The sequence below is a fragment of the Hyaena hyaena genome, unplaced genomic scaffold (assembly GCF_003009895.1).
Source record: "Hyaena hyaena isolate Hyena2069 unplaced genomic scaffold, ASM300989v1 scaffold_35, whole genome shotgun sequence".
NCBI lineage: Eukaryota > Metazoa > Chordata > Mammalia > Carnivora > Hyaenidae > Hyaena > Hyaena hyaena.
In genome coordinates this window covers 1,676,860-1,694,906 of record NW_024080667.1, presented here as the reverse complement: position 1 = coordinate 1,694,906, position 18,047 = coordinate 1,676,860, and the positions used below count along the sequence as shown (strand labels likewise).

Here is an 18,047-nt window from a genome sequence, read left to right as displayed (position 1 = left end):
GGCAGCCCCCCCCCCTTTTAAAGGTGCTAACGAAGGGTAAATGTGTGTGTCTGGCGACAGAAATAGGCCCGAGTGGTTTAATCTGATTCTCACAGAAACATTTCGAGGGAGTTTAACTGGCTTTTTACTTTAAAAGCCAGGAAACCCCATAAAATCAAAACAAATCTTTATGGTGTAGCAACAGTGTGAAAAATATGTTCCATCAACAAAAAACAGAAACATATGCTCTCCGTGTCTGGAGGCCCAGGTCCCAAGGAAGGAAGCGAGAAATCCGACAAACCTGCTGGTCGGTGATGGATCTGTCCAGGAGTGGCTTCAGTCGTCCGTAGGTGGCCTTGATGACTTGACTTCTGAAATGCTCCAGCTGCAGCACAAAGGGAAGGCGACAAGAATCAGCGGGCCGGCTGTGGCCGGCGAGCCCGGGGGCGGCATTCCGGGAGCTGGGGTCCGGGAGTCCCAAGGGCCTGCGCCCCGTGAACGATCACTGTGGGCTAGTCAAAGCTTCACCCCTGGCGGGAAGGGGCAGGGCCCACAGAAGAGACCAGAACAGCGGGTTTTAATTGCTTTTTAGGTCTGCCTGCCCAACCCGACCCGCACACGTGGTCAGCGCACACGCGGCTCACGCCCGCGCAGGAGCCACTTGCTGCCAATTATCCAGTGGGAAGTCTGGGGCCGGGAGAGCTTTTCCATAATTGTTAAGTTGGCACCAGGCTGTGAAATAAATATTGAGGCTGTCAGTCCAAGTAAATGGTGTAATCAGCGCGGGTGCCTGGGGAGAGAACGGTGTGCTCCCTTCTGCCATCCTGGGCCTTGCACCATGTGTGTCTCGGAGGCTGTGTCTGCTGTCTCTGTGTCCCCAGGGCCCGGTACAGCGCCTGACAGAGGGAGTGCTTGGTACACAGTCACTGAATGCTCCAAGACAGAGACAGCTGTCAAAAGCCGTGTCTTCTACTTTGGTCCAACCGGCTTTTACTGAGTTCCTCCTTGGTGCTGGTGTGTCCAGATCGCAGCTGATGAAACAGCCCAATTAAATTAAACCAGGGCACACAGAATTACAAGGTCAAGGTGTCCGGTTCCATGAGAAGAGGGAGGCAGAGGAGCTCAGCTTTCTCTGAGAGTTTACCAATATGGCCCGGGTTTTTGGTTCACTTCATTGACTGGGGCGCCTGGGTGGCTCAGTGGGTTAAGTGTCCAGGTTCAGCTCAGGTCATGATCTCATGGTTTGTGGGTTCGAGCCCCGCGTCGGGCTCTGTACTGACAGCTCAGAGCCTGCTTCAGATTCTGTGTCTCCTTCTCTCTCTGCCCCTCCCCCACTCCTACTCTGTCTCTCTCTCTCTCAAAAGTAAATAAATATTTTAAAAAATTTAAAAAATATATGGTCATTGACTCTAAAACACAGCCCTGAAGGGACCGTGCCACTGAATCAACTTAATTGCGTTGATTAACGCAAGGGTCCTGGGGCGCCTGGGGGACTCAGTCTGTTAAGAGTCCGACTCTTGGTTTCTGCTCAGGTCATGATCTCACAGTTCGTGGGTTTGAGCCCCTGCAACGGGCTCTGCGCTGACAGCTCAGGGCCTGCTTGGGATTCTCTGTCCCCCTCGCTCTCTGCCCCTCCCTGCTCGCTCTCAAAACTAACTAAATAAACAACAACACAAGAGTCAAAGAGTCCTAATATGCACAAGTTTACTATATACTGTGGATTCTGGGAACCCAGTAGGGGGATGATGAGTCCTCTAAGGACATCCCTGTAATCACCCGGCCCAAAGCTGATGGGGGGGTGTCCTGGGGCACCCCAGGCCATCCTCTGGATCCACGGCCGGGTGAGGGCCCTAACTAGCCCAGGAAGAGGCTCAGCAGAGCACAGCTCCGGGTGGGCGGGTAGGTCCTCCTGGATGACGGGCTCAGTCCTGGAGCTGGGGGGGGGCGGGAGTCTCAGCCAGGAAGCAGAGCCATGGAAATAAGGGGGTGGGGTGGGAAGGGGGCACAGAGAGGGCTCACGCTCTGTCTTTTGAGTCCAGACCTGGAGGGATCTCAATGTCTCTGAGGGCCCTCCCGATGACTTCTCCCCAGAGCCTCATCCCGGACCTTGGTACCTGGGCAAGTGACAAAGACCACGCCTTTGAACCCGGTGTGTGCTGGGGGCAACCGGGTGCAGAAAAGATGCACAAAAGGAGGCTCCGACTGGGAGGCTCTCTGTCCTTGCTAAGTGTTGGCACCTCGCAGGGATGGCACTGGGGCGACATTTGTAGAAGGGTACGATCCGCCCCTCAGCCAGCATCCTTATGAAGCCTGCATGTGCCTGACAAGGCGCGGTCACGCCACCCGGTGAAGGCTCGGCAGGGCTTTGGGGGCTGGGCCGTGGGAGACGGAGGCCTCCTTCCTGGCTTGTGCTCCTTAACTGCTTTTGATAGTTCACAGGCCCTTCTGAGAATCCGGTGGGCGACCCGGTGAGCCCTCCTTTCCAGAAGCGCGCGCGCGCGTGCGCGCACACACACACACACACACACACACACACATATGCACACACACGCACAACTCATTCCTGGGCTCCCTGGAGGCATGCTGGCCAGGAGAGAGCCTCTTGAGGAGAAGTTCAGGGCCAGCTGCCCTTGGAGGGCCATATTCTGGAGGGTCAGTGTCCCATCCTGACTTCCCGTTTGCTGTCCCTTAGCCTTCGGTGAAGCCTCGTCTGCATCTCTGGCCCTCACATCTGTGCCCTGTGTAAGAGGAAGGGCCACTGGGCCATCTGGGTCCAGAGGATTAGAGAAGTGGCATCCCCAGTGTCTGCCCACCTGCCTGCCCAGGGACTTCCTCATCGAGCATGAGCTTTGAGATTCTGGGGTGTTCCTTTATTTCCTTAAGGACACCCACTATGACATCTGCTGGGGGCCCAGAGGAAGAACAATGATGGTAGATGTCAGGGCAAAACAAATGTGAGGAAAAAAGGATTAGAAACACCATAGAAGGGGCACCTGGGTGGCTCAGTCGGTTAAGCGTCCGACTTCAGCTCAGGTCATGATCTCACGGTTCGTGGGTTCGAGCCCCGCGTTGGGCTCTGTGCTGACAGCTCAGAGCCTGGAGCCTGCTTTGGATTCTGTGTCTCCTTCTCTCTCTGCTCCTTCCCCACCCCCCCCACTCATGCTCTGCCTCTCTCTCTCTCTCAAAAATAAACATTAAAATAAGAAAGAAAGAAAAAAGAGAAACACCATGGGATCAAGGGCGCCTGGGTGGCTTAGTCGGTTAAGCGTCCGACTTTCGCTCGGGTCATGATCTCGCAGTTCGTGGGTTCGAGCCCCGCGTCGGGCTCTGTGCTGACTGCCAGCTCAGAGCCTGGAGCCTGTTTCAGAGTCTGTGTCTCCCTCTCTCTCTGACCCTCCCCTGCTCATGCTGTCTCTCTCTCTCTCTCCTAGAAATAAATAAAGCATTAATAAAAAATTAAAAAAAAAAAAGGAAAAAAGAGAAACACCATGGGATCAAGAGGCTTAAACTCTTCCCAAGAGGGAGCCGTGTGGCCGGGTGTTTGGGGCAGGTGTGCAGCTGGGATGGGCCGCCCGGGGCTCAGACGGTGGCCAGCTGTTTATGTGGGCAGCACCCCAGCAGGAGAAGCCTGCTGGCCGTGCCCACTGGGGTGCAGAAGCCACACACAGCTTCTCCTCGGGGTCAGGAGGGAGACCTCCGCCAAGGCCGATGTCCTCCTCACTCCTCCCCACCAGCTGCCTGGGTGCAGAGGACCCATGGGGAGTGGGGGGGGGTGGGGGGGTGAAGGGGCGCTGCAGGGGGCTCTAGAGCTCGCCTACCTGACCTACTGCCCTTTCCAAATTGACTTTAATGAGGTTCTCTCTGTTCCCCATTTCTTGCAGCTGGAGCAATTTCCTTCTGGAATCCTCCTGAAGCTTCTCTTCAACCTGAAATGATGATGAAAGCATGTGCTCGCTGCTAATGTGATCATAATGCACTCCGGGGGAATTCCTCAAGAAGGTCTAATGGCCCTGGGGGGGGAATGTCCCGGGGGGGCGGGGGGGCTGCAACCCAGGTGGCGGGGTCACAGGCACACACAGGGCGGAGGCAGGCTCACAGGAGCTGCCCCCGCTCCAGGGGAAAGGGCGGAGCTCTGCCTGGGGTGGCTTCAATCCCTGCTGGGTCCCCAGCAAGTGGTGTGACCGCCGCCACCAGTGTCCTCATCTGCCAAATGGGGATGATGATCCTAGTACGCCCCGTAGGGTTCTTACGGGGATTCAAAACGTTTAGAGTCATGCCAGAACTTCTTGAGGACGCTATTAATGTACCAGACGTTGTAATCTGTAGTGGACAGGAATGTCCACCATGTGGCTTCATCTTAATGTCACTAGTAACTGCCCCATGGTGGGTATGTGGTAGATGTTATTATTAGGGTAATCATTATTAACTATTTGTCATTACTACTCTTAGCGCTCACCAGTGGAAAACTGGGGAGCTTTAGGGGCTTGCTAAACAACGTCTTTTAAGAATCACAGTCTGAAAGGAAGGAGTTTGAAGCAGGGAAACTTGCCCATTCATATCCCACTGTTGGGATCATAGTCAAGGCGAGGGGAGCTTTCAGGTGCGCGATGCTGTCCTCTGCTGGCTGTTATGGGACACTGCAGTGGCGCATTTCTGGAAGCACCTGTTGAGCCTCGGGCTCTGGTGCTGCTGAGCAACGAAACAAACGCCCCTAAATAGACGCGAGGGTGTGGTGCTGAAACGGCTTCGTGAGCTGCTTCTTGGTGGGGCTGAAGGGGGAAGTCACAGGCATAACGAAAGACGTGGAAGAGCCCTGGAGAGCTTTGCTCTGAGCGGTGCAGCAGAGCCCGCAAGTAGCGATGGTGCTTTGGAAAGGCCATCCAACCCCTCGGGGTCTTAGCTTCCTCCTTGTGTATCCCCCCACATCTAAACATGCCCTGACCTCAACTTCAGCAGACTTTGTCACATGCTCTGAAAGCCAAGTCCAGCCCAGAGGACTCTGCCCTCCTCTGGGCTCCCCATCCAATGGCTGTCAGCCCCGGTCCCTACCCCACCCTCGGGTCATCCTCTGCTGCACCTGCTCCGTCTCTCACACCCAGCGATCTCCAAGCCTGTGCCTAGGTCTCCTCTCCAGGCACTGAGGACTCTGGGCCCTGATAAGTGGCCTCCTTCCTCTCATTTCTTTCCTTCCAGCACATTCTTCAGGTGCCATGAGAGTGACCAAACTGTGGAGCAGTGCCGTCTGACGGAACTTTCTGTGAAATGCTCTGTGTCTGAATAGCATGGTAGCCACATCTGGCTATCGGACACTTGAAATGTGGCTGGTGTGACCAAGGAACTGACTTTGGAGTTTTACCTAATTTTGATTCATTTCAGCGTGAACCGTCGCACGTGGCCAGTGGCTTTGCCACGGTGACCGGAGTCAGAGAAGCCTGGCCCCCACCATCTGGCCATGGTCACCTTTCTAGTGACCAGGCGCCTCGATTCCCTCCTCCGCACCGTGGATAGGATAAATGTTTGAGAGATGGAATGTTTGGCATGATGCCCAGTACACGAGGGATGATAGCTATTGTTCCCATTGGTGTTATTGGCCACAATGTAATCACACCAGTTCCCTGTTCAGAAGCCATTAGTGGCTCCCTGCTGCCTGTGTGGTACGTCACAGACTAATGCAAAACACCCAGCCAATGCTTCGAGAGGCCCACGTGAACTCCAAACTAGGTAAATAAAAATGAATCCACATTGAAATAGATCAGAATACAGCTGCAAAAAATCAAGGGAAAAGAAAAAGTTCAAAGCAGCCAGAGAAAATAGATTAAAGTCACCATAGTTACACCTCTTTTTTATTTAAGTTTATTTATTTAAGAGAGAGCAAGAGAGCACGAGCATGCGGGGGGAAGAGAGAGGGAGAGACAGGATCCCAAGCAGGCTCGATGCCATCGGCATAGAGCCCGACATGGGGCCTGAACTCACGAACTGGGAGATCGTGACCTGAGCCAAGATCAAGAGTCCTACACTTAACTGACTGGGCCACCCAGGGGCCCCTAGGCTTCTAAATGACTTCTAAATAGAAACAAGAGACACTCAAATGGTCATTGACCTAATGCTATCTGTAATGCGCTGAAGAATGTCATCGTCAATGTAGAATTTGATAGTCGGTCAAAATGTGTTTTAAGAATGAGGGTTATTCATTTCCAAAGATATGTGGTGTGTGTGTGTGTGTGTGTGTGTGTGTGTGTGTGTGTGTGAAAATCTGGGAGAATTTGTCATCAGCATGGCCACGTCGAAGGAAAACACTAAAAGATGTTCTTCAAACAGAAGAACGATGATCCCAAATGGATGATCAGAGATGCAGAAAAGATAATGTGTGGGTATGAACACTGACTATACAGAAATACTGGTAAGGTCTTCTGGGGTTTAAAAGATAGGGAATAGTTTAGAAATGGTTAACAACAGCATAAAAATCTGGGGGGTGGCGGTGAGTGAAGTTAGTGTTCTAAAGTCACTGCTGTATCAAGGAGAAGGGCATAGTTATCAACTAAGGTTGGATCTTGGTAAGTCAAGAATGCAGATTATAGTCATTAGGCTGACCACTCAAAGAACAGTTAAAGAGTGAAAAACTCAATTAATATTGGATTTTGGTAAGTCAAGGCTAAATGCTGTTGTCTTGCTATGGCTAACAGAGAAGCAAAAGAAGAGATTTTCCAGGATAATAGAGAGAAAAATGGAATGACAGGAAACCACTGACTCAAAAAAGGGCAAGAAAGGAAGAAAAGGGAACGTCGCTTAGATCATACAGGTGGCCATGGGCAGGAAGATAGATTTAAACCCCAAGAAGCCAGCAACCATGTCATAGATAAATGGGCTAAAAGGCAATGATTGTCAAAGTGGGTTTTATAAAGATGATATGCTATTTAGAATAGAGAGGTCTAAAACTTAAAGATTGACAGAAAAAGTAGGAGCAAGATATGCTATAAAAATTCTAACCAAAGAAAAGCCAGTGTAGCTGCCAGTGTTATATTGATGACAAAGTGGTCTTTAAGAGGAAAACACTACTAGAGATGAGGAGGGACATTTTATGATGAGCAAAGTGGTTTTTTTTTTTTTCCCACTGAGAAGTACTAAAATTTTAAATTTATATGAACCTAGTAACACAACCTTAAAATACACAGAGCAAAAGCTGGCAATACTAAAAGTAGAATACACAAATCCACAATCGTGAGATTAAAAAAATATATACCTCTTCAATGACTGATAGAACACACGGCGAAAACCATCAAAACGAACATTTAAGCTTGAACAACGTCAAAGGCAAACTTGATCTAATGGATCCATTCTCTTCTGGATAAATTGTACAAGTAAGTGTGGAAGTCAGTCTACAAGTGGTTACACACGGGAGCACTGGAGTCAGACAGATCTGGGTTCGAGTTCTGAGTAGTACACCTACTTTATCCGTGTGAACTCGGGGAACGTCCTTTGCCTCTGTGAGCCTCAGTTTCTCAACTGTCAAGTGGGGTTAATACCAGTATCGACCGCATGGGGTCGCTGTGAGATGAATGGAGATGATGCGCTCGGAGAGCCTGGCCCAGAGCAGTCCCTGGGCCACCTCGTCTTTGTCTTACCTTGCTCTTTTCTCGCAGCGTTTTAGAGATCATGTTCTGCTCAGCAGCACTCTTCTTCAGCTCTTCTCTGAGCTTCCTCATTTCTTTGTCCATGTCTTGGATTTGCTGAAAGAGTTTCAACAACAGGAGGTTGGCTTCCCTAATGGGCTGAATATTCTGAATCTCTGTAGCTCATTTCATTGGGTTCATTAAGGCAGAAACCTAATCTGGTATTAGCTGGGAAAATTCTACATCGGTGGGGCCAAGTAGATGTTTTCTTTCAATTGATATATGGGTAACTGGGTAAAGGAAAATGATTAGTTTCTTGTGAAAATCAGCATGGACCCTGGATTAAACAGTCCAAGATATCCATCAGCTCATTAGAAGCTCTTCTCCTGGGGTATATTTTTGAGATCAATCTAAATAAGGACTGCTGGGATGACACAATGGACACAGTTTGGAAGGACAGAACAATGACATTTTTCTTTTTTTCCCACTGGAGGCAGAAAGTAGCCACGTTCCTAACACAGAAAAGTGCACGTCTCCTGGCGTCTAAGGCGCTGTATTTCCCAATGAATGGAAACATGCAAGAGCATTCGGCTGGCACAGGAATGAATGTTTTCATTTCAGTGCTCGTGTTTTCGTTGTTTTTTATTTCCAAAGTCGTCGTCTATATAGGACAAACGATACCTCTCCTTTTTGTTTTGTTTTTATGAATTGGTGTAAAATTGATGTATTCCAGTAAAAATACTTCAGGGAGAATTTCGTGTTAATAACGGTGCCTGTGCCTGTGATAAATGGAGACAGTGGAACAGGACAGTTTGGGCGCCACAGAGCCGGGGGCAGGGGCCAGAGAGTGTGTCCCCAGCCCCCGCCCAGCCCCAGGGCGAACACGGTGAGGCGGCCAGAGCCCACTGCCCAGAGCATGCTGGGAGAGTGTGTGCCCCGCGCATTTCCACCCACCTCTTCTTTGGGGCTGGAGGGTCAAAGCATTTCAAAGAATTAGGAGACTATGTTAACAAACCATCATTCAAGTCCCAGAGCTGGTGCTATCTCAAGGGGCCAAGGAACCCCCCCCAACCCCCCCAGCCCCCTGAAGGTCAAAGTCTAGCCTCTCTGGGGACACCCGGGAGTGAGGAGCTTCAAACTCACAATTTTGCAAAGTTTTAACTCTTTCCCTTGGGCTTCCTGATGCTCCTTCTGAGACTCTTCCTTTCTTAGCTCTTCTTTCAGCATGTGGCACTACAGAGAGAAAGGGCAACAGGCCACGGGGCTGTCTGGGGGCCCACAGTCCCCGCATCTGCCCCTAAGAACAGTTCCTGCTGTGTGGCCCAATCACATCCCCAGATTCCAAGAGAGGGAAGCCTTCTGTGTCGGATGGACGCACGGAGCCCCGTAGGGGTTCCTAGTTCACGCTCTTGTGAGTTCTGGGGATAAAGTGTCTAAATTCTTCTTCTTTTTAAAAAAAATTTAAAAAATGTTTATTTTTGAGAGAGCAAGAGAGAGAGAGAGACAAACATGAGTGGAAGAAAGGCAGAGAGAGGGAGACAGAGAACCTGAAGCAGGCTTCACGCTCAGTGCAAAGCTCGACGCGGGGCTCGAACCCACAAACCGTGAGATCATGACCTGAGCTGAAGTCAGACGCTCGACCGATTGAGCCACCCAGGCGCCCCTGAATTCTTCTTTTAAGAGTCAGCAATCTGCACCACAGGACCGAGCCGGCTTTGCAGAGCCCGGGTACTAAGGATGGAGGGACTAGGTGTGTTTTCCTTTGTGACCAGCCAAAAGTAGCTTTTGGAAACACATGGAGGGGCTCCCTACGTGAACCCGGATGGCTCTCAGAGCTTCTGCCAGTTACATCTCAGAGACACATCTGCCCAGATCTGCCCCGGCCGAGGAAGTGTAAAGCAACAGCTTCTCTGGAGTGCAGCTGGGAAACACACAGTAAGAGCACAAAGATGCCTCCTTCTGACCCAGAAATTCCCACGTTCGTAGCGTCTCTTAAGGGTGATGATTAGAAATCAACAAATCTGTAGGTTCAGGATATTTTTCACAGTCTTGTTAGCAACAGAGAAAAAAAAAAGCATAAAAAAAAAAAGAAAAGATGCAACCCATGTTTAAGAACAGATCGCTTTATTACATTGTGCACATCCAGAAAAATGTTACCTAACTTTCAGGACCGATGAAATATTTTGTAGCTTTTAGGACCCATGATAGAAGGGGCCCCCGGATGGCTTAGTCAGTTAAGTGTCCGACTTCAGCTCAGGTCATGATCTCGCGGTTCTTGGGTTCGAGCCCTGTGTCGGGCTCTGTGCTGACTGCCAGCTCAGAGCCTGGAGCCTGTTTCAGAGTCTGTCACTCCCTCTCTCTCTGACCCTCCNCTGACTGCCAGCTCAGAGCCTGGAGCCTGTTTCAGAGTCTGTCACTCCCTCTCTCTCTGACCCTCCCCTGCTCACGCTGTCTCTCTCTCTCTCCTAAAAAAAAAAAAAAAAATAAAAAAAAAAAAAAGGACCCATGATAGAAGCTTTTATTTATTAACATGGGAAAATACTAAGTATTTAAAATTTAAAAAATTGTGTATACAGTATAAAATTTTAAATATTCATTTACTTATATGGAGACAAGACTGGAAGAATATAAATTAAAATATCAGTGTGGATTTCTTACATATTTCCTTTTTAAAAAAATATGTTTAATGGTTATTTATTTTTCAGAGAGAGACAGAACATGAGCGGGGGAGGAGCAGAGAGAGAGGGAGACACAGCATCTGAAGCAGGCTCCAGGCTCTGAGCCATCAGCACAGAGGCTGATGTGGGGCTCGATCTCACAGACTGCGATGCGGGATCGTGACCTGAGCCTAGTCGGACACTCACCGACTGAGCCCCACACACCCCCCAATGTGGATTTCTAAGGGTAGCATTTTTTTTCTTATGTCTTTAATTTTGCTTTTCAATGTCATCTATTTATTTTCCTAAAATTAACACACATGACAAAGGGAACGAGAAAAAGGAAAGGCAGGCATCCTGGATGCTCACGAGAGGCTCCCCCTTGGTGGCCGGAAGCCTGTGTGCTAACGGACGGCCCAGGCCAGTGGAGAAGTACCTCATCCCAAGGGCAATGAGTGAGGGGAAAGGGGGAGAAAAATAATCCAAGTGTACTTCAGGAAGGAGAACAGTCAAACAGGTGCTGCTTTTCCATATTTCTTCCACCTGGAGTCAGCTCTGTACCCTGCGCCCCTCCACAACCTGCACGCACGCACGCGCCCCCCCAAAGCCGTGACCTCCTGTGTCTAGGGCGTCAGTCTGCCTGGGAGAAAGGACCACGCAGGGCTCGCCAGGCGGCTGCCAGGCGCAGAGGCAGAAGAGCACAACTGAAATCAGCCTCCCACTTCTCAGAAAATGCCTCTGTTATCCCCATTTCACAGATGTGAAAACGGAGACCCAATAAGTTACCATAAAAGAAAGCTCGGGGATTGGAGCCCGGTCTGTCCAGCACCAGAGCTCACACTCTGCCTTTTCTCAGTTCGGAACTTAGTATTGTGCTCAGCACCAGATGTTACTTCGTGTGCCTTTTCTTTGGGACTTCAAGATCTGTCTCCCCACCCCCGTCACCGCAGACAGAGCTGCCTGACCAGACGGCCACTGTGGCTCTTTGAGCCGTCACCTGAGATGACAGCTATTCGGCTTTACCTTGACTCCTCGAGACAGACAAACCATACAAATACTGAGAAGCCTTTCTGGGGGCGCCTGGGTGGCTCAGCCAGTTGACCCTCTGACTCTTGATTTCCGCTCGGGTCCTGGTCTCATGGTTTTGAGCTCGAGCCCCGCATTGGGCTCTGCGCTGACGATTTGGAGCCTGCTTGGGACTCTCTCTCTCCCTCTCTCTCTGCCCCTCCCCTGCTCGTGCTCTCTCTTTCAAAAATAAATAAACTTAAAAAAAAAAAAAAAAAGGAACCTTATGCGACAGGATCAGGAGCCTAAAGTCAGGATGGAAAGAAACACTTGCAGAGTCGAAGTTACATTTAAAAAGGCCCTTAACTTTCAGGGAAGCTGACCCCTGCCTCTTGCGTTTCTAGGTGTGCCTTTCATGTTGGGGGCCACCTGGCAGTTGGGACTCCGTGTCCTCCCTATGCCCTTGGCCACCAGCCTCTTCTCGCAGTGGTGGGAGAGGAGGGGGTAGCATTTGAAGCTGGGGTCCAGGTTTAATGGGATGAGTCAGGGACTCGGCTGTTTGCTTGGCGGGGGGGGGGCACCATATGGTGAGGGCGACCAGCACTCACTCTGGAGCTGAGGACTTCAAGCTGATGGTCCTTGTCTTTGTTTTCACTTTTTAGTTGGTTCACCTCCTGTGTGAGTTGCTGAATTTGCTCATCCCTTGTTAACATTTCTTTTTGCAAAGATGACACCATCCCTGTTGAACAAATGCAAAGACTCGCAGAGGTCAAGGAGGAGGTAAGGGTTACTGTCGCCGCAGCTGTGAGCCAACTTGTGGCCGAGCCCCTTGCAAGCCCCGGCCACTCCTGGCGCCCGTCTACACCTGAGGAGGGTATGTCCAGGCTCCCAGAGCTGGGACGGGGATGACGCTGACGTGGGCTGAACAGCGCTTGTTTCCGACCTCAGTGAGAACAGCAAGTCGGCGAGTGCTGCCGGGAGAAGAAAGCCTTTTGAGGCCCCTGTGGGCTCGGGTTCGGCAGGAGAGGCCACACCGCCGGCCTGGGGAACAGAGGCCCAGCCCAGGGGAGGACAGGAGTTTTTCACCAGAGCCATACAAAGGCTTGAGGCAGAAGGAGGCGGTCAGTGGGGTGGCGGGATTCACACTCACCTGAGTTTGGAAGTGTTTCTACCACTTATGAGCTCAGCGTTCTTGAACCTGTTATTTTACTTACAATCTTTCATTGTATCTTCCCCACAGAGTGAGTATAAGGGTCAAAGGCATATAGAGAACACAGGAGAATGGCCAATCCCAGTGTTTGTTACGTGGCACCTCTTATCTTTTGTGATAGCCGCTCCTAAAGTGGCCCCTCGACCCCTGCCTCCCAGACACGCCCCTGCACGGCACCCTCCCCCACGGGTAGGGCTGCCGTGTTTACCCAGTATGATGTTGTGGAAAAGATGGTCATAACAGACTCTGCAGCTTCCCCTCTGCTCTGTGGATCCCTCACCTAGTGGGAAAGCCAACCGCCATGTTGTGAGGACACTCAAGCCGCCAAGGGAGAGGCCTGCGGTGTGGGGAACGGAGGCTTCCAGCTTATGGCGATGCGGGTGAGCCCTTGTGGAGACGGATCTGCCAGCTCCCATTGGGGCTTTAGATGATGGGACTGTTGCCCCAGACAACATCTTGGCTGCGTCTCACGGGAGACCCTGGGAACCAAGTCACCCCCAATTCCAGAGCCCCGGAAGCTGGATGAGACACTAAACAGTGGTGGTTGTTTGGGCCACTAAATTTTGGGATCGGCGGTTATGTGGCAGTAGGTACCTAATACATAATTGTACTCTCATATTGAGGACAAGTGGGAAGAAGTGGGGACTGGATTATCTCACATGGTTCTTTTCTTGAAAGGACGTTATGCCCAATTTTGTTAGAAGGTATCCGTCAAGAAGGTACGTGAAATAAAGAACAGTATGTTCCAGAATTTCATTTAAACAATAGACTGTCACAGGACATGGTGAAATAAAGAACAGTATGTTCCAGAATTTCATTTAAACAATAGACTGTCACAGGACACGGTTAAGTTACTTTGGAACACGTCGACCCCTTTGGGACCTGCCTTCACGCTTTGTGAGGTGGGACCACAGCTTTCGTCCAGAACTTTTTTTTTTTTTTTTTTTGGTAGATAAAGGTTTGTGATGAAGGCCTGTTTCATCAAATAACTGATCTGTGTTGCTGCCAAAGCCACTCTGTACAGACAACAGAGAGGGGCTTTTATTTCTCAGTCTCTTCCTCTTCCTCCCTGGACAGAGCGTGGTTTCCTCCTTGGCCTGGAGACGCTCTTCACAGCACTCACGAGTTTCCGGTGTCAGATCTGCGGGCATAGCCTGGCCAGCCAGAAGCTCCTTGCGAGCCCTGTCTCCCTCCAGCTTGCGCACGTGCTCCCTGAGAACCCGCTCGCGTTTGGACACGTCACCCTTCACATCCGGGCACAGGCTGTGATACGTGTGTGGCGGGCAATCTTCGGAGCAGCCGGCGCACAGTTCTCCCCCTCACCCAGGTCACCTTCTCGGGCACTCGAGCATGGGCAGTACTCTTCCTCTTATCAACGCCCGTGCGCGTGCCCTTCCGGTGGAGCAAAGCGTTTCCCTAGCATCGAGCCCACTTCCGGACGGTCAGCCCATCTTTGATCCGTTTCTGGGTCTGCTGATGGGAGTTGGCACTGGGGGTTTCGGGCGTCTCACTGGGATCCCGCCGGCCCTTCTCTCTGCCACAGCGGAGACATGGAGGCAAGCCTCTTCTCCAGCCTGAGCACGCTCGTGGCTGCGGCCGTAGCCCCGAAAGAAAAGCGAGGCAACACCTTTGTGAGTCTCTACCAGGTACCCTGTGCGTTGGGAGGCCTCTCCATGCTGGATGCCGGGACAGTGAGCCACTCCTGGCCTGTGGGAGCTTCGAGGTTGTTCTCTCTGCACCTCTTGAGCCTTCCTTCCCTGCCCACGTGTGCGCGCTGCTCAGTACTCAGCCGGAGACCGGCCAGGGATGCTCTGACGGCCACCGGGCGCTCGCTCTCTGCGCAGCCTCTCCTCTCGGGCTCTCTACCCGGCAGACTGTAGCTGTGTTCGCCTCTCCAATGCCACCCTCGCAGCTTGGGGGCCCACCGGGCTTGGATCTCTGCCCCATGCTGTGGTCTGGGGCCCCTGCAGGCAGTAGGCTGGGTGACCATCTGCTTGTCCCCTCTCTCCTGGATCGCTGGCATGTGGAAGTGGGTGTTTAGGATGTATATTTTTCCTTTTGAGGTTGCTTCAGGCAGGAGAGCCCATCCAGGGCCTGCTACCCCATCTGCCCTGCACATTTTCCTTGCCTCTCTCTCTGCAGAAGCAGGCGCCCTGACGGCCTGGGCTGGCCTGGTCCCTGAGCCCCTGCTGACCCACGGTGGACACCACGAGCCCGTCTGTTATAAGTCCCACACACCCGCCTTGGTGCTTTTGGTGCTTCTCAAACTGGGATGTGTGCACACCTGGACCTCACTGAAGCGCAGATTCCCATCCAAGAGGTGTGGACTGAGCGGAAACTCTGTGGGGCTAACGAGGGCCCGGGGCATGCTGATGTGGCTGGTCTGGGGACCACACCTCCTGGGGGTCCAGCCCGCCGCCCCCCACCCCAGGGTCACCCCAGCCCGGGTCTGTCTAGTCCCTGAGCGGAGGAAGTGGCGTCCGACACAGGCCTGAAGCATGGATGAGATCTGACAGGCAGGTGCCGGGGAGGGAGATGAGGGCTCAGCGTGTCATGTTCCCGGAGCCCAGAGCAGCGCCCGGCCCACAGGAAGTGCTCAGCAAACGTCTGTGGACGTTATCGATTAGGGAGGAGCATGAACAGGCTCGGGCAGGTGGCGGGGTAGAGGTGGTAAGCTGCAGAGGGAGACAGAGGAAAAGCCGGGGGTCAGGCTGCCCCGGTGCATCCACACCAGCTCACAGAGAGAGATGGTGGGTCACTGGTGGCTCAGCGCTGTGCTTGGCTTTGACAGCTACAGGCACTTTCCTGCTGTGTGCCGGGCACTCTGAGAGCATGTGTCCAATCCAGGCTCACTGCCCGCTCCCCCCTCACCTGCCTCACTCCCTCCCCTCCTCCTCTGTTCATGGCCCCTCCCTCTTGGGTCCCTAGGCACGTGACTTCTCCATAAAAACCCCGGTGGTTTCCCATCACCCTTAGAATAAAACCCAGACTCCTCCCCAGTATCTACCTCCCCGCCCCCACCTCCCTCTCTGACCCTGCTTTCCTCCCCACAACCCCCCTGTTCATTACACTCCAGCCACATTCGTCTTCAGCTCCTCCCACATGGCCACAGGCCCTTTGCACTTGTGATCTCTCTACCAGGAACATTTCCGTCTGGCTTCCTGACTGCTCTCCCTTTTCACCTCTTCAAAGACCTGCCCTGGCCTACCCACTGAGCATTTCGCCCTCTGCTTCAGCCCCCTGAGCGCTTTGCTGCCACACAGCCCAGTTTTCTCTAAAATGGGCTCATTCCTTTACCTACTTTTAGAGTCGCTCATCCACTCCCAAGTGTGAACCCTGTGAGTATAGGGATGCTGTGCTCAGGGCTCTCTCCCCCCAGTGCCTAGAACAGGGCCTGACACCTAGCAGGTACTCTCTCAACAGGCTGCATGAAAGGGGGGGCCCGGCTAAGAAACAGCTGTCCCCTGGACGGTGTGGTGGCTCCCACCCCGAGGTCTTTAGTGGAGCCGCCTCTGTTGGCCAAGTAGAAAATGTTTTCACTCGGGCCTGAGTGCACCGGCGTGAAATGGGTGAGACGATGGTGAGCCCTCTCTGTCTGCACTCGGGCTTGCATCGGAGGCGAGCTGGCTCCCGGAGCTGCCGAGCCACCCCGTGTCTTGTGTTCTCCCGGCGAGGCCAGCGCTCTGCAGACAGAGCTAAGAGACGCCCTTCGCTCGAATATTCACCAGGCCCTGCCCCAGAAACCGGACGGCAAAACCCCTCCCTCGAGGGCGTACTCGAACTCACCGACGCAGGCCCCCGCGAAGGTGTCTGAGGCTGCACCCCAGACCAGTGGGCAGCAGCTCGGTGGTGGGTGGGTGAGGTCTGCTGTGGCCTGGGAAGGGCGGGGGGAGGGCAGCAGCCATCGGGCCCAAGTCGGAGGGAGCTCACCTGAGGTGACCGCATTGTCCTTCCTCAGGTTCTCGCCCTCGTTTTTCAGGGATGTGATTTCCGAGTTTCTCTCAGACAGGGCCTGGCACAGCACCTGGTTGTAGCCTTTCTGCAGCGCACTGATCTGTGGGGGGAGGCAGCACACAGTCAGAGGGGCGCGTACCCCATCTACCGGCTATGCGGGCACGTCTCCACAGCTGGACAGCAGATTTGGATTGATCTTTGGTGGGGCGCAGGGGAAGCCACGCTTTTTAGTTTTAACAGGAGAGGGCCTGTTCCTTCAGGGACCACCATGGCCCATGTAATCAAAGCAGGAAGCTTATCTCTGTGCCCAGAAAGTGGGTCAGGATCAGCCATCCTCGGAGATACCCGGTCCCTAATGCACCTTCCGACCACCTCTGGACTCTCAGCCATAAGCAGGCCAGCTGCTGGCTCCGGACCATCCAGCGCTGACCGGATGCAGAGCAAAGTCCACGAGAGGGAGGCAGGTTATGAAATTAATTCCCTTGAGAGATAATAACAGTAGCTTGTATCTCATAGAACACTCCGGAGCTCGCAAAGCCTTTTCACAGATGACACTTCGACAGCTCCTCACAGCATCATGAAAGCTGAGGTTCCCATTAATGCTCCCATTTTGCAAGTGAGCAAACTGAGTCTCACAGAGGTGAGGTCACCCGCTTGGGATCCCGTGGGTAGGCAGAGGCGGGGTTATGATTCACCTAGTCTCTAGGTGCCCCGTTCTAGCTCTTTCCACCTTGCCGGATGGCTCTAGGAACCAGCATTATAAGCTGGAGGCTGTAAAGCACAGCATGGACTCGGGAGTCGGACTGTGACCTTCGATGAGCACTTAGAGGCCGATGAACCCAGAGTGGATACCAGGTTCTGTCTCCCGGTTTCATCCCGCAAGTGGGGTCATGGTAGCCCCGATCGCATAGGACTGTTACAGGTATTTTAATAAGGTAGTGTTTGGACAAGAGCTCAGATCATGCCTGGCACGCGGTGTACGGGTGGGAGCCGTGATTAATTACCCTCTGACCTCACTACCCAGGTGCGTTTTAGCTGCGGCTTCTCAAGTCTGTCTGGGGGAAGGTAGGTTGGTAATGTTTTTGTGTGCATTTGTAAGCCCTGCCGGGAGTCACTTCAACACCGGCGTGACTGTTCCTAGGAGGAAGTACGGGGTCCCTGTGAACACTTTATCCTGCTGTGAAGCAGAAAAAATGATGGGTAGGGCGCGCTCGGGCAATGCGAGTGAGGGAGCAGAGGGCCTTGCCACCAGGTGGCGCTCCTGGTACTTGTTCTGTCCCTGAGACCCATGTCATCATGACCCGGGAAGAATTAACAGAAGCCTCAAGGCTTCACAAGTTTTCTGGCTCATTTCATGCACCATCATTATTCAGGTTCTATGACAATTCGGGCAGTTACACTTACCGTTTCCCCGGGTATCGGAGACGCTGGGGAGGGGGCATTTGCTTGAAGGTGGTGGGGACACATGACTGTCCCCGCCCTCCCCAAGGCTATACTTCTGCATGTTTGTGCTTCTGAAACTTTGAGTGAAAACATTTCTTTCGCCTTGTACTGTTCTGGGGGCGGGGTGGGGGTGGGGGGGCATGTAACTATCCCATAAAAGGTATTTGGAATAATTTTTAAGACTGTTTT

The 18,047-nt window shown here is 52.5% G+C and overlaps 1 protein-coding gene across 7 annotated transcripts in view; it reads right to left on the bottom strand.

Annotated features, from left to right (window-relative positions):
• Window positions 1-18,047, bottom strand: part of FHAD1 (forkhead associated phosphopeptide binding domain 1) — a 126,569-nt gene that overhangs the window by 55,994 nt on the left and 52,528 nt on the right. For all 7 annotated transcript variants that reach the window (XR_005527846.1, XM_039229067.1, XM_039229071.1 and 4 more), the window contains exons 7-12: window positions 16,392-16,515; window positions 11,860-11,990; window positions 8,733-8,822; window positions 7,602-7,706; window positions 3,798-3,905; window positions 281-364 (exon numbers count right to left, since the gene is read on the bottom strand). Coding sequence is in view for 6 of the 7 variants with exons in the window: in XM_039229067.1 (XP_039084998.1) it covers window positions 281-364; window positions 3,798-3,905; window positions 7,602-7,706; window positions 8,733-8,822; window positions 11,860-11,990; window positions 16,392-16,515 (642 nt within the window). In the remaining variant the exon portion in view is untranslated. The remainder of the gene's footprint in view (window positions 1-280; window positions 365-3,797; window positions 3,906-7,601; window positions 7,707-8,732; window positions 8,823-11,859; window positions 11,991-16,391; window positions 16,516-18,047) is intronic.